General features: G+C 38.4%; 3 protein-coding genes across 11 annotated transcripts in view; 2 read left to right on the forward strand and 1 right to left on the reverse strand.

The window, feature by feature from the left end:
• LOC114564598 (protein FAM126B) overlaps positions 1-1,423 on the reverse strand; it is a 45,154-nt gene extending 43,731 nt beyond the window's left edge. For all 3 annotated transcript variants that reach the window (XM_028592027.1, XM_028592028.1, XM_028592026.1), the window contains exon 1: positions 1,193-1,423. The gene's annotated coding sequence lies outside the window, so the exon portion shown is untranslated. The remainder of the gene's footprint in view (positions 1-1,192) is intronic.
• Positions 1,424-2,547: 1,124 nt separating this feature from the next.
• Positions 2,548-6,977, forward strand: LOC114564036 (CASP8 and FADD-like apoptosis regulator). Of its 2 annotated transcripts, none has more exons than XM_028591172.1 (10): positions 2,548-2,846; positions 2,929-3,315; positions 3,417-3,522; positions 3,680-3,815; positions 4,486-4,535; positions 4,623-4,686; positions 4,898-4,944; positions 5,053-5,131; positions 6,252-6,726; positions 6,824-6,977. In XM_028591172.1, the coding sequence occupies exons 2-10, from the start codon at positions 3,026-3,028 to the stop codon at positions 6,951-6,953; spliced, it is 1,377 nt and encodes a 458-aa protein (XP_028446973.1). In that variant the 5' UTR covers positions 2,548-2,846; positions 2,929-3,025; the 3' UTR covers positions 6,954-6,977. The 2 variants fall into 2 exon arrangements, with proteins under 2 accessions (XP_028446973.1, XP_028446974.1); XM_028591173.1 differs by having other exon boundaries at positions 3,489-3,522.
• A 3,447-nt stretch (positions 6,978-10,424) lies between these two features.
• Positions 10,425-14,345, forward strand: part of LOC114563767 (disco-interacting protein 2 homolog A) — an 80,610-nt gene continuing 76,689 nt past the window's right edge. For all 6 annotated transcript variants that reach the window (XM_028590623.1, XM_028590625.1, XM_028590624.1 and 3 more), the window contains exon 1: positions 10,425-10,961. In XM_028590623.1, the coding sequence (XP_028446424.1) occupies positions 10,838-10,961 (124 nt within the window). In that variant the 5' untranslated portion in view covers positions 10,425-10,837. The remainder of the gene's footprint in view (positions 10,962-14,345) is intronic.

Below are 14,345 nucleotides of genomic sequence, written 5' to 3' on the forward strand. Positions count from 1 at the left end.
GTTCTGTCCAAGCACAGTTTATCAAACAGCACTGGGGGAAGAGAGAGACCCTGTCTTAAGCCAAATGGTATAGGTAGGTATAGACACCTTGGTTGAAAACAGCTACCCGGATGACATTTTCTGGCTCTTGGTCTGATGCTCCTTATCTGGTGATGCACTGTGCACTCTCCTCTTTATTTAATGAATCAATTAACACCTCTCAGTTATTTGTTTATACCTAACAGAACTTGGCCCCTGGGAGATGTACATACTTATGTTCACATGGGTATGTGGTGGTCATTTAAATCACACGGTACTGCTGCTGCAAACTCACATACATGATGGTATGATGACTACCGAACAGCGAGAATTAACAGGCCACTCGGGTTAGCAAACAATATAGGAAAGGTTATTCAGAGACTTTTAGCTCTGTACATGACAGTGATTTACTCTACAGCAACTCCTTTCATACAGAATCAGACCCAGCCCTTTCACGTTATGCTGCTTCGTATGATATGTAACGTTACTATATGAACGTTAGTGCTGCTTTTAGCACTACAGAGTTATACATACAACCTACAAGGATGCAAAATTGAGACTTCCGCGTACAATTTCAAAATAAAACATGTTTGAACAAACAAGCTGCAGCGTTTTTGTAGAGTTCAACTTTAAGAGCCACATTGGAAATAGACAATAGTGTATGTATTTTAGCACGGAATGTGTCGTGTCTGACGTGCTGTTTTACCTTAATAACACTGTAACGTTAACGTTAGCTGGCGTTATCTAGCTAACGTTAACGTTAGTTGGTTCTACGCAGCCAGAAAGTAAACTGCTAACTAGCTAACGTTGGTTACAACCCTGCCACGACAGCCTGACCTGTACGTCAACGTTAGCTACCTTAGCTCGGCTGGCATGCCGTTAGCGTGTCTGTTCTAGTCAGCATCTGGTAGACATCCTCGTCGTGACGAGGCCGAAACGGTTGGCTGCTGGCTCCAACGCCGAAAAGCATCTGCTCCGTGGTCCCGTCCCTAGCTAAAGACAGTTAACACTTGTGTCGGCAGTGGCCAGCCCGCTAACGTTAAAGCCTCCTCGCCGCGGTTTTCCATCCACACCAACAGTGCTGATGATGTTCCAAGTCACCAGCAGCCCTTGACTACGACTAACGTTACTAACGTTACCTGGAAAATCAGCTACCAGGTAATGAAATACTCACCCGCACTGAAGCTGCTAATGGCAATGTCACGCGGTGACTGTATCAGTGAAGTAGCTAGGGGTCGTGTTTGCCCAGAGCGGTCACCCAGGTCGAGTATCTTTCCTTCAAATGATCCCTCTCTCCGCGAGCTACACCTCCGTATGATCTCTCCACACTGCAATGGTGCTGAACCACAGCGCAACACGATTGGCGAGACTGAGCGGAACTCAGTGCGCTTTGGTAAGCAGAAAGCTCGACCTGCAGGGGGAGCATAAGTGATGCATTTAAGGCTGTCGGAATACTCAGAATCATGGTTTGGGCGCACTTGTGCATTCATTTACAGTAAGTTAAACAAAAAACCAGAGCAAACCGATTTCACTGCATAGGGTGAAGTCAGGTAAAGTGGGACACTTTTTGGTAAATTGAATTTTAAACAACCTAAATAAGTTAAAATGTATTAAAATTGTATGTGTTTTGTTTAAATAGATTGTAATGAAGGCCACTATGGTGAAATTTTCCCAATTTATGTATTTATTAACAAACTTTTAATCTTTAAACACCATCTGACACCCTCTTCAGCAAACTGGAAGCAATAAGGTTGAGTGGGACACTTTGTTAGGGAAAGTGAGACACTATTTTATGGTTAAAATGAACATGAGAAATACAATTCCAATGAAGTTGGGACGTTGTGTAAAACGTACGTAAATAAAACCAGAATACATGCATTGAAAATGTGTGGCGCATTATGAAGCGCAAAATACAACAATGGAGACCTTCAATTAATTAATACTTGGAAGGACTTTTTTAAAATGCATCTGGAACTAATGCAAAAAATGTAACATTGTAAACTTCACTCTACATTCAATGAATGCAACTTTCATTAAGCCTACATCCTTTTACCACCTTTTAACAACTTCCAAGACACATCCAAGACAGATGAAGTCATCGTCATCCATTAAAAAAATTCCCCAGTGTTTTTAAATATTATTAATGTTATTGTTTATAATGTTTGTGTTGTATTGTATGATATATATTTTGTTGCCGCTTTCTATTATGGCACCTTATGTAATACAGGCTTATACATTGTAACTAATTGCTTTATCAATGGTTTACTAATACTTTAAATATCAGTAGGCCTAAATAAGAACAAATATTGGGTTGCCAGGTTGTGAAAAGTCCATTTATAAATGCTGATGGGTTTCTCGCTCTCCAATAAGTCATCACATCAGTTAGGCTATAAATGTTAATTAGTCATTAATAGAGGGTTTGAATCCATCAAGTCTGTAGTTTTAAGTGTTGATACATTGCCAAATGGATTTTTGTCTGCTGCCACGGATGTGCCTTTAAGTTTTTTGTTGTCGAAGCGCAGCCGCCTTTTTTGCTTTCACTTTCACTTAGTTATCAGCCTGTTGTGCAGTTTTGTAGAAACTAGAAGAATTATGCACCGTATAATCGCATTTGCGTAATCAAAGTACAGATCTAGGCATATAGAAGATTTTCAACTAACTCGGCGTGTACGATTTAAGGGATTTCCATAGGTATTCCCCGTGTAGACTGTAAATACTAGGGTGTTTCCCCAAGTTTTTAGTCGTGCGTCATCACCCTTCCGTATGGTTTAACCTACTTTGTTCCTCTTATAGCCTGTTCCTCTGTTGTCAGATTTCAACGGTGAAAGGTAGGTTGTTTCAATAATCCTTTCAGTTTGTTATATTTTCATGATAGTTTATTGGGAACTAACTGTATTTTATCTGATTCAGTTTATAGGCATACCGGTCAAATTGCTATTTGTTGATCATTAACGGTAGATCGGTCTTCATTGCTGGATTATCATACGTGACTCTTCTACCAAAGACCATGGCTCTTTCGGACCAGCTTCAGGCCATTAATCAAACAGCGGAGGCTCTCAGCAGCTGTGAACGCAGGAGGCTCTTCTACCTGTGTGAAATCTTGGACACGGACAACAGCGAGGCTTGTACGAAGGAGATGCTGAAATCTAAAGTGTTGTGTCACGAGAGAGGTAACCTGTTTCTGACAGAGCTGATGTTGCAGTTAAGACGTTTTGATATCCTGAGGAAGGTGTACCAAACGAGCAGAGATGAGGTGGAGAAGACTCTGAAACACAACCAGGTTCTGCCAAGATTCAGGTAAGATGTATTTTCTTTTCTTTTTAATTCATGAATATATTAACAATCCAAGTTAACACAACATGTGGTTCCTAAAGTAATCATTGTTTCCCTTACTGCAGAGTATTGATGACTAATATAAATGATGATATGGCCAATGAGGATCTGAACAATGTGAAATTCTTGTTCAGCAGCACGTTGTCCCGTGAGCAGATGGAAAAAGCAAAGGTAAAAAAAGAAATGAATGAAGTTTTGTTTTCACTTACTGAGTTCTCCATTCTTGTGTGTGTTGGAGGGGAACTTTGGTGTGATGTCACTTGACACAAAAATGTAAAAGACTCTCAATTCTGAGAGAAACCAACTCCCCCTCTCTCTTCTGTGACAGAGTTTCTTGGATGTGATCATTGAACTTGAGAAGCTGGATATAGTTTCACCTGAAAGAGTTGACTGTATAGAGAAATGTTTGAGAAACATTGGCAGGGTCGACCTTGCCAAAAAAGTGACTGCATACAAGATGTCAGGTGAGGCTGTCTTTTAATTTTACGAATGGCTCAAACATCGTACAGAGTTTAAGTATCGCGAACAAGAAAATCCTACTTGACAAAATCTGAAAAGGAGATTCTCAAGTGAAGTTGGAAGGCGGTGAGCAGAAATGGTCCATATTTAAATAGAAGAACAAAAAAGACTTCTGAAAAGTGTCAAAGAAAAATATAGTCCCTAAACCACAGAAAAAAAAGTGAAAACACATTTTACAAAGAAACAGAACACAAACCCAATATAAAAAGCTAACTACTGTATGCAACACATTGTTTCTCAGTGAACATGCATTGACCAGAATGTACTCTGACAATGCAAATGCAAAATAGAATATATAGTATCCCCCCCCACCCCCATATTATAATGTATAGTATATAACTAAATGCATTTCATTCTCTGATTCATTTAACTCCCATAACTAACAAAGCCTATCTTGTCCATTTTTACCAGCATAACATCCAGTTCACATGTACTGTTGGACTCACAGATATCTTTATTTAGGGCAGATTGCATTTTCAATACTTTTAAGTACTAAACTGTATTTATCAAAACACATGTTATCTTTTATATGAAAGAATAATCTAGTACTTTAAATGATACTGTATTAATGTACTTGTATTCAATTGTATTTCTGTCCATATACACCTGTTACAGCTGTGACATCTGAAGGACATTTATCTCAACAGCAAAGGTACACAGCTCATGTAAGTAGTGTACAAAGGTATTCACAATTTAAAGTTTTCCCTCTCAGTTATAAAACTAATACTTTTGAAAAAACATCTTCTTTTCAGTGTCCAGTCCCCACTCCAAGTAGTTCTCTACAGCAAACAAGACTGGCACAGCCCCTCCACATTGGTAAGACAGGCTGCATATAAAAAATTATAGCTACTTAAAAATGTATTTGCCAGAAACAAGTAAAAGAAAATACCCCTTTCAAACCAATGGAACAAGCTTAAGCATAAATTATTTCACATGAGGCTTTATAGCTACGCAGTTGGAAAGCAACAGATTGCTCATTGTATTTCACTTTACATATTCATAACACTATATTAATCTTTGTCATCAGCCACAGAAAACATACCGCTGCCTGTAGACAGAGAGCAGAACTGTCAGGTAAGGTTTTCACTCACTATTGCTGCAGTTTTTCCCCCCTATATGTTTGAGTGTTTCATTAGTAAAGTGCATTTATGAAATGTGTTTGCTTGCTCCTTTGCATTACAGAGTCAACTAGATTGTTACAAATTTAACACAAATCCTAGAGGAGTTTGTGTTATCATAGACTGCGTGGGTAATGACGGAGGTGAGACACAAATCACTTTGTACCTACAGTCCAGTGCTAGAATATGTATTCAGATCCATTACTTAAAGGTCCCATGACACGGTGCTCTTTGGATGCTTTTATATAGACCTTAGCGGTCCCTTTCCCGAAATTCAGCCTTGGTGCAGAATTACAGCCGCTAGAGCCAGTCCCACAATGAGCTTTCCTTAGTATGTGCCATTTCTGTGTCTGTAGCTATTGAGGTGGAGGGTGGAGGTGTGGCCTTGACCAACTGCCACTTTGCTCGTTTGAAAGCCATGATGTCTCTTTCTCATGGGTGGGCCAAATTCTCTGGGTGGGCAAAGCAGAGAAAGGGGAGGTAACCTTGCTCCTTATGACCTCATAAGGAGTAAGATTCCAGATCGGCTAATCTGAGCTTTCATTTTCTCAAAGGCAGAGCAGGATACCCAGGACTCGGTTTACACCTATCGCCATTTCTAGCCACTGGGGGACCATAGGCAGGCTGGGGGAACGCATAGTAATGTTAAAAAACCTCATAAAGTGAAATTTTCATGCCATGGGACCTTTGTACAAGTACCAACACCAATGTCACAATACTCCATAACAAGTGAAAGTCCTGCATTTAAATTCCTACATAAGTAAAAATACAAAAGTATCATCAAAAGGCACTTAAAGTATCAAAGTAAATGTGTACTCATTCTGTAGAAAGATAGATATTATGCATCAATGTGTAGGCAGATAGTTTGAACTACTTTTTAGACAGTTATGTAGTTTCCAACCCAGGGGTTGACCACCTGTAAAGTGTCACAAGATAAAGCTGGGGGGTTGTGTAGTGGGTTGGGAGAGGAAACAAGAAAAATGTGTTCTGCTACACAAATTTCTTTTTACTTTGTGGACCTTACTCTTATCTTTGCTTTTTTGTGAAATAATGTTTACTTTTACATTTGTTGGCTTCATAAAAATGTGAGAAGTTTGAGGGGAAATGTCTTTTTTGTTGTCGTCTCATGTCATAGTAAACTGAATATCTTTGGGTTGCATTAGTAGCAGCCCTAGTCTGATAGCATTTTTTCATTGATCTTTTCAGTGACTTATTATCAGGGTAATAGTTCAATTTTGGTTTTCCCTTTCCTTACTCACTCAGACATGTTGGAACATACATTTAAGAATCTTCACTTCAACGTGGTCCTCCGCAAGTGGCTGAGTGCGGATGAGACTATTTTAGCTCTCAAAGGAATATTGAGACAAAGAGAGAACCTTGAAGGTGATGGCTTTGTCTGTTGCATCATTAGCCGCGGTACGGAAAACAATCTCCTGGGTACCGACTCGTACGCTGCAAGTCTACGTTTGGACTTTGTCCGACGTCTTTTCACTGCTGATGCATGTCCCATGCTGGCTGGCAAGCCCAAACTCTTCTTCATCCAGAGGTACAATGTCCCTGGGGATGAGGATCTGGAGACAGATGGGTGTGATGCGCGGTCCAGATGTGATATCATTCCTACAGATGCAGATGTGTTCTGGAGTCACTGCTGGACGGATGGACGGCAACTGGAGCAAGGACACCATCGCTCCATTTACCTGAAGGCTCTGACAGATGCATTACACAAAGGTCAAACGAGGTACAGTCAAACACTCAACAGCAAATCCAGCTTCTGTTTAGCACCAGACAGTTTTCATATAAGTTAATAGACTAAACTGTTGTTTGTCTTCTGACAGGAAAACACATCTTGTTGATGCTCATACCGAAGTGAATGGGGCCATCTTTGAACATAACAAGAGGAATCCTGGAGCACACTACAACCTCGATCTGAAACATACTTTAAGGAAAAATCTTTACTTACAATAGACCATCACCATCACTTCCACTAAACCCTCAATCCTGTCAGCCACATATTAAAATAGCATATTCCTTGCCTGCAGACAAAACTTTTCTACTGCTATGCAGTGACACCTACTGGTTGTTCATTTTATTTATTTATTTTTATTTTTTTTACAGATGAAGCAAAACTTATTTAACAGATTGTTTTGTTTTGTGATTGTTTATGTGTTTTTATTTAATATTTGAAATTTATATTGGACATATAGTTGGATAGTTTCATAACAGACATACAAATGTACACGCATGACAAAACAATATTGATACAATAACTCCTCAACTTCCCAACTGAAACCCCACTGACAAGAGCAACTACAACAATAACAGGGAGTTACAAACAACACACCCAATCAGAGCCTCACAATAGAAGCAAATGTCAATAAATGCAAGACAAATGTAGAATAATATAAAACTGTACATGAACTGCAATCATATATAACTTATTTTGTTTTCTGAAGCATTAATTTGAATGCATTTTTCTTGCCTCCTACAGTGCAGCTGAAGCAGGTATAGTGCCTGTGTAGAAATGTGAACATAAATAGTATTGGAATGAAGTAAACACTATCTATCTATCTATCTATCTATCATTCTCTAACCACGTTTTAGATATGTGCCATTTAAATAAAGTTCATTTTATTATTAATATCTATTAGGTTCTAATATTTAAACAATATTTAACATAATTTCGTATTTAAGTGTCATTTTAAGAAATATAAGCTATTTTTCAATAGAAAAACTAAACAATATAGTCAAACAATTTGTACCTAAAATAGTGTGAAATCCATTTAATGCATGTATGCATTTATTCCCTTCAATTTGTTTTTATAATAATAATTATCCCCCCAGGGATCTATATATATTTTGTTTGTTTTTTCCTTTAAAATATTTCTGGTATACCAATATTTATGTTCGCTACTTTGAAATAACTTATTTTGAAGCATTAATGCATTTTTCTTGCCTCGTACAGTGCAGGTGAAGCAGGTATAGTGCTTGTGTAGAAATGTGAATATAATTAGTTAAATGAAGAAAATAACAAGTGGAATGAAGTAAACACTATATCTATCTATCTATCTAACATTTATCTATCATCTATCTCTTTATCTATCTATCTATCATTCTCTAACCATGTTTTAGATATGTGCTGTGTAAATAGTTCATTTTATTATTAATAATAACATATCTATTAGATTCTAATAGTTAAACAAATCTAACTATTTAACTTTGTAGCTACTAACATAATTTCATATTTGTGTCATTTTAACAAATATAAGCTTTTTTTCAATAGAAAATAAACTAAACAATATAGTCAAACAATTTGTACCTAAAATAGTGTGAAATCCATTAATTGCATGTATACATTTATTCCCTTCAATTTGTTTTTATAATAATTATCCCCCCAGGGATCTATATACAGTATATTTTGCCTTTTTTCCTTTGAAATATTTCTGTTACACCAATATTTCTGTTTGCTACATTGAAATAAAGTTAAAGAACATTGATTGAAATGTAATGACCAATATGTTGATGTGACATGATGTCTAAGGCCAGCATCAATTGAGTTCAGGAGTCAGGCCCATGCAGATTCCCATGAGCTCCCATCTGGGCTTTGCTTTTTGCAACCCTCCTCACCCCATCTTCACTTTCTTCTGTATGTGTCTTGATAAGTTTATATTACTTTGAGGTGAGAGTGTCAACATACTGTGGACCCCCCAACTCTCTGGGGGGGTCCGGGGGCATGCACCGCCTGAAGAAAATGTACATTTTAAAGTTAAATGCATCAATCTGGTGCACTTTGAGAACACAATTAAGAGAAAGTAAAAAATAAATAAGATGCATTTAAATTAAAATAAGAACAGAAGTAAGAACTATACAAGAGCAATTAAAGACAACATTAAAATGCAAAAGTGGTGGTGAGTGGTGACACTGCTGTGATGCCTAGCAGCAAAGTCAGCAAGGTATGTACATCGTACAGACTAATATAGGCTATAATATGATTAAGTAAGGGAGAGCGGGGTAAGTTGTCACATGGGTAAGTTGTCACACTGCTCATAACTCCACCACTAGAATCTCTATCTCAAAAATCAAATAGCCACTTTGTGTGACTTGTTCTTCTATAGTCAACTTCCTGCTCACATGTGGTCAAGCTCGCTCTTATCTGAGGTTAGTACAATTTTCTTATTTTTCTGCTAAAAAAGTAAAAAAGTTGCACTTTAAATTTTATGTAATACAACTTTGTTAGGTATGAATGTTAAAAATAATTACTTTGCACAAAATACAGGGGACAATAAGGTGTCTTTCGATACTTTAGCTGAAGTGCTATGTTGAGCTAACCTTGAGATTAAGCCAACATTAGCACACATGTCGGTTTGGGGCAATTTGTCACATGTGACCAGCCAGCAAAGGTTAAAAACGACGCAAATCAGCAATTCTTACTGACACGCCAGTGAAGCAGCAACTAGAAATAGAAAAGAATAAGGCTCAATCTTGCAAAAAGCTGTTTCAAAAGTATGGGAAGCAAAATTTGGACCTACGAAGAATAAAGCAGCTAAAAGAAGAAAAAATTATCAGATGATGAAGAATGCTTCTGCCTTGTCTGTGTGGAGCCATTTTCAAACAGTCGTCCAAAAGAGACTTGGGTAAAATGTGTAAAATGCAACAAATGGGCCCATAATGCTTGCACCTTAGGCCAGGTAATTAATGTGTGCCAAAATTGTGACTCTGAAGATGAGTCTGATTCGTCAAATACAGGGCATATGTTTAGTTCAGAGGTTAAGTTATGTTAAGTTAAGCAAGTTATCTGCAGCATTCCATGCAGTTATCATGAATCTATGTGCAAGCCAGAGAACGTTAGAGTTTAAAGTTCAAAGTAAAGTGAAAATCTTGCCACTTAATGTGTTTTAATTGAAATGTGTATTGTTTTTTTTGTGTTTTTTTTAGGCATGTTTGTTTATATTTCACAATATTCACAAATTAGTTATGTTTTTATTTTTAGATAATCTAGTGTGACAACTTACCTGCCACAAGTGCACATTTTCTATTCAACAGTGTAGCTACAACGCTGTAATCAGATAAGAAATGAAAATGTTATGAATACATCATATGTTCCCAAGACTTCCTTATCTCATTTGGTATGACATTTATACCATTGTGATGTATGATGCTCAGTAAATGTTAGACTGTGTGAAAAGTGTGACAACATACCCCGCTCTCCCCTAATGATAGGCTACTTATTGTTTTTCTGTATTACCAGCAATTTTGAACAGTACAATACTTCCCTGGCACGCAGCACTGTGATTGTGACACTAGGAGGCAGGCAAGTTATATGAGGAACATCAGGACACACACACACACACACACACACACACACACACACACACACACACACACACACACACACACACACACACACACACACACACACACACACACACACGAGTGGGGCCCGGGCTGCTGTTGCTATGATGCAATGGCTACTGCGCCGTGGGAAGCGAGTGAGGAGTTGAATGAGTTCCCTTTACAGTTGAAGTGAAGCAGCCGCCGACAGCCAGGACACCGTCAATGCGGAGGGACAGACAGCAGGCAGGGAGACACTGGCAGGGCCCTGTCCTACCACACTACATGGAAACACACAGCCAGATATGTCTGCTAGCCTCACAGCTAGCCGTGTCATGACGGTTGGAGAGATTTCTCACACATCTGTACGACGTTGCAGCGAGACGAGCACCAACACCCTATTTGCCCTCCTTAGACGAAACCAAGTGAGGAGTGGCTGTTGTTTTTCTTTTCTTTTTTAAATTTATGGTCGCATTGTCCTCCTCACCGGCGACTCGGTGGACGTATTCGTGCTTCTTACCATGGCTGAGAGAACCTCAACCGGGTTGCTAACGATGATGTTGGAGCCCACGCCGGCTGTCGCTATGACCCTGCCGGCGGAGGTCCGGGAGAAGCTGGCGGAGCTGGAGCTGGAGCTCTCTGAAGGTAAGTTAACAACATGTACACAAACTAGCGCGACGTGTGGCCAAAGCATGCTGTTTTCCCTGGAGGGGTGCTTTAAACACTGTTAATGCGCAGAATAGATGTCAGAACCACCGCCCTTTATCTTGGCTCTGTGGCTCATGTTTGAAAACATGCCAGCCCCTCTGCCACTATCAGTCTAAAACTGAACTTCTGCTGTAGTTTTCTCCCCATGACTGTGTTAACTACTGCAGCACAAGGAGTTTGCTAAATTAAACTACACTGGTTAATAGGTTGCTCTGTTTTGTTTCACCTCTAATGAAGACCAGCTGTTCCTATTGTCCTGAAGTTTTAGATATCAGACTCCTAATACCATATTAGATTAGATGGCTATCTGCCTCAACGTTAACAGCTGAGCTGACACACCCATGCTGTTATGTGGCTCTGTTTTTCACATAAGGAGCATAATCCTGTCCTTTTTGAAGTTTATGAAAAAGTAAAGTCAAGAACTAATACCAATGCACATATTCATACAAACGACCATTCTCATCTTGCCTGACCAGATACCAGCTGAATAAAGGTTACTGTCTCTGAATCGTGAAATTAGAGGGTAATGAGACAAGTTGAAACAGCGACTAATATCCCTACATAAAGGAAACATAAGCTTCAAGTTTTAATGTTAAATGAATATTGGATGTGATCCTTATTACATTTTTTTCAAAGACTTTTGCTAATATTGCTAATCTGTACACTGTGTGTAGGTGTACGTGTCCACGTCCATGTACTCCTGCAAAAAGAGTACAAAAAGATCAAAGAGGGAGATCTTCCATCTTAACCCCATCTGCCTGTCCATAAAGTATAACATACATATTAATATTGAATTAACCAAACATCGAATTATTTGTTGTTTGTTTTAATTTTACATTTACATTTATCTGATTTGATATATATTTAGTTTTTGTCAGGATCATATAGCCTACCTAAAGCATATACCTCTATGCTGAACATAATATACAACTTCTGGTTATACTTGCTACACTTATTTATGTAAGAAAAGATAGGTCCATTGCATATAAAATAAGTCCCTTAACTATCATAGTTACCACTGACAGAAACACAAAGACACGTGCACGTGCCTGTAAAAAGTCCTACTAAAGAAATGTTTACTGATATGATTTATGCTACCTAATCACTTTACTTGATAATTGTTTTAAAGGACAAATGTCACTGTCACTAATACTGGATGTAACATTTGTGTAGCTTAATATATTTAGAGTTTAGCCTCGGTCATTGGCTTTGGCTCAGCCTCTTGCTGACTTGATATCTTGAAAAGCTGAGTATCAGTACACCGTAAATAAGAGGGTGCTTGTTTTCCATAAAGTATTTCTTTTGTTTTTTTGTTAGTTAAGTGAGACTCATTGTTAAACTGCGACTTTATTTAAGCGGTTCTCATAAGTCTGATTAGATTTGGGATCTGACCCCAGGGTGTGACCCTATTTCTTGCCAACTGTGGAGAAAATGTTCACTCTACAACAGTGTAGGAAATAAAAAATATATTTGGGGGCAACTTTCAAAAAATAGTAATTAGTGCGTAAAGTTGCTGTTTTTAATGTGAAATGAGCCCAGATTCAAATGTAATCACCACCTTGTGCTAACATGAGTAAATTCAAAGCATACTATTGTTATTATTAGTGCATTTATATGTAACCACGCTGTTTGTGTGAGTTTGATAGAGATGGAAATAGAATGAATGAATTGAATGAAAATAAAATAAAAATAAAATTATGGCTTAATGTAGGATTACATTGCGTACATTATTACATGATTACATGACCCTCTTAATTTCTGACACTGTTCCGAACCAATAAATGTAGTCCTAGGACTTAAAATAATAGAAAACACACTGATTCTGCATTAAACCTTTTTATCCTCCATGTTAGCTGTAGGCAGTAACACCATAACGAGGTTAGGAATAGACCAAAGGTGCACGCTTTGATAAGCACATTAACTGCCACAAGGCCCCTAATGGGATAGACGTGTTTTCAGGAGCGGCTACCAAATGAATCTATATCTGTCCAGTTTCCTCTTCCTGCTCTCCACATGTCACATCCTGCCATGTTGGAGCTCTGATAGCAGTGTCTCCCTGACTCTGTTGCCTTCTGCTTCTCTTTCTGGCTTTTCTTCCACTGACATACTCTGTTGTCTCTCTCTTTCACTGCCTCTCTCCATGACTTCCACCTCCATATGTCCTCTAGTTTCTTCCTGATCAAAGGGAAAAAAAATGTCATTCTCTTTTGGGTAAAGCGAAATAATCTTTTTTTTCACTCTCAAATCGTATTCCTGTACGCTGCTGTGAACTCTTCACCTTGTGATGATGCCCTTTGGTTGCCTCCCCGTAGCATCCTGTCTCAGGAAAGAATAGACGACTCGCTTTATTGGAAGGAGATGAGAGCCTGAGAATCCTGCAGATTTTCTATGCTTCTCAATGAGCTTGTCTCATAGGAATTTAAAGTCAGGCATGTCTGTGTCACACTGAGAGACACATCTCGGCTTGAATTTGCCAGTAGGTATGCGTGTGTGTGTGTGTGTGTGTGCAGGAACACTTTATTATTCATGCAGTTGGATAGATGTGTCATGTATGTTTTCTTAAACAGTTTAGCAGCCATTGGAATAACATGAGTTTGAGACAATCCAGCAGCTCGGCTAGATAATATTCCAGCGTCAGCAGTTTAGGCCTGCTGATGTGTGAAATAAACAATCTGTGTGCTCTTATTGTGGTTATAATGAATGGTGTTTCCTCTAGAGATGCATTTATTTTCAATTTATTTCTTAGTCAACATGTGTCCTTACTAAAATATTTAGATTACTTGTGTGTACACTCATACTGTCCTCATTTTTCACAACATGTACTGTGTAGGCCAAGTTATACTTTCTATGTCACTTTGAATGTGCATTTGTTCTTTTTGTTTAAAACTTGCTTCAATGTTGCTTATTTGTTCAATGTGTCTATGTAGTTAAATCATTTGAAAACACTTGGCGCCTGTCTCGTGAAGCAGCATTACTAAATAATCTGTATAGGTTTAAAGCCCCTGAAAAAAAGCTTTAAATCTTTAGCACTCCTCCATGACATACAATAATAAGCCACCATCAAAAAGTACAAGTACAAAAACAAACATTTAGGCATTAGTTAAAGGTCCCATGGCATTAAAAAAATTTCACTTCATGAGGTTTTTTTAACATTAATATGCGTTCCCCTCCAGCCTGCCTATGGTCCACCAGTGGCTAGAAATGGTGATAGGTGTAAACCGAGCCCTGGGTATCCTGCTCTGCCTTTGAGAAAATGAAAGCTGAGATGGGCCGATCTGGAATCTTGCTCCTTATGAGGTCATAAGGAGCAAGATTACCTCC

Source organism: Perca flavescens, chromosome 11 (genome assembly GCF_004354835.1).
Source record: "Perca flavescens isolate YP-PL-M2 chromosome 11, PFLA_1.0, whole genome shotgun sequence".
Lineage (NCBI taxonomy): Eukaryota > Metazoa > Chordata > Actinopteri > Perciformes > Percidae > Perca > Perca flavescens.

What these genes read in the sequence shown, in the direction of transcription:
- LOC114564036 (XM_028591172.1), top strand. Translation starts at nt 3,026, where the DNA reads ATGGCTCTTTCGGACCAGCTTCAGGCCATTAATCAAACAGCGGAGGCT. An exon ending in GACTGCATACAAGATGTCAG is followed by an intron (nt 3,816 to 4,485) that starts GTGAGGCTGTCT and finishes CACCTGTTACAG; the next exon opens with CTGTGACATCTGAAGGACAT. An exon ending in GGCACAGCCCCTCCACATTG is followed by an intron (nt 4,687 to 4,897) that starts GTAAGACAGGCT and finishes CTTTGTCATCAG; the next exon opens with CCACAGAAAACATACCGCTG.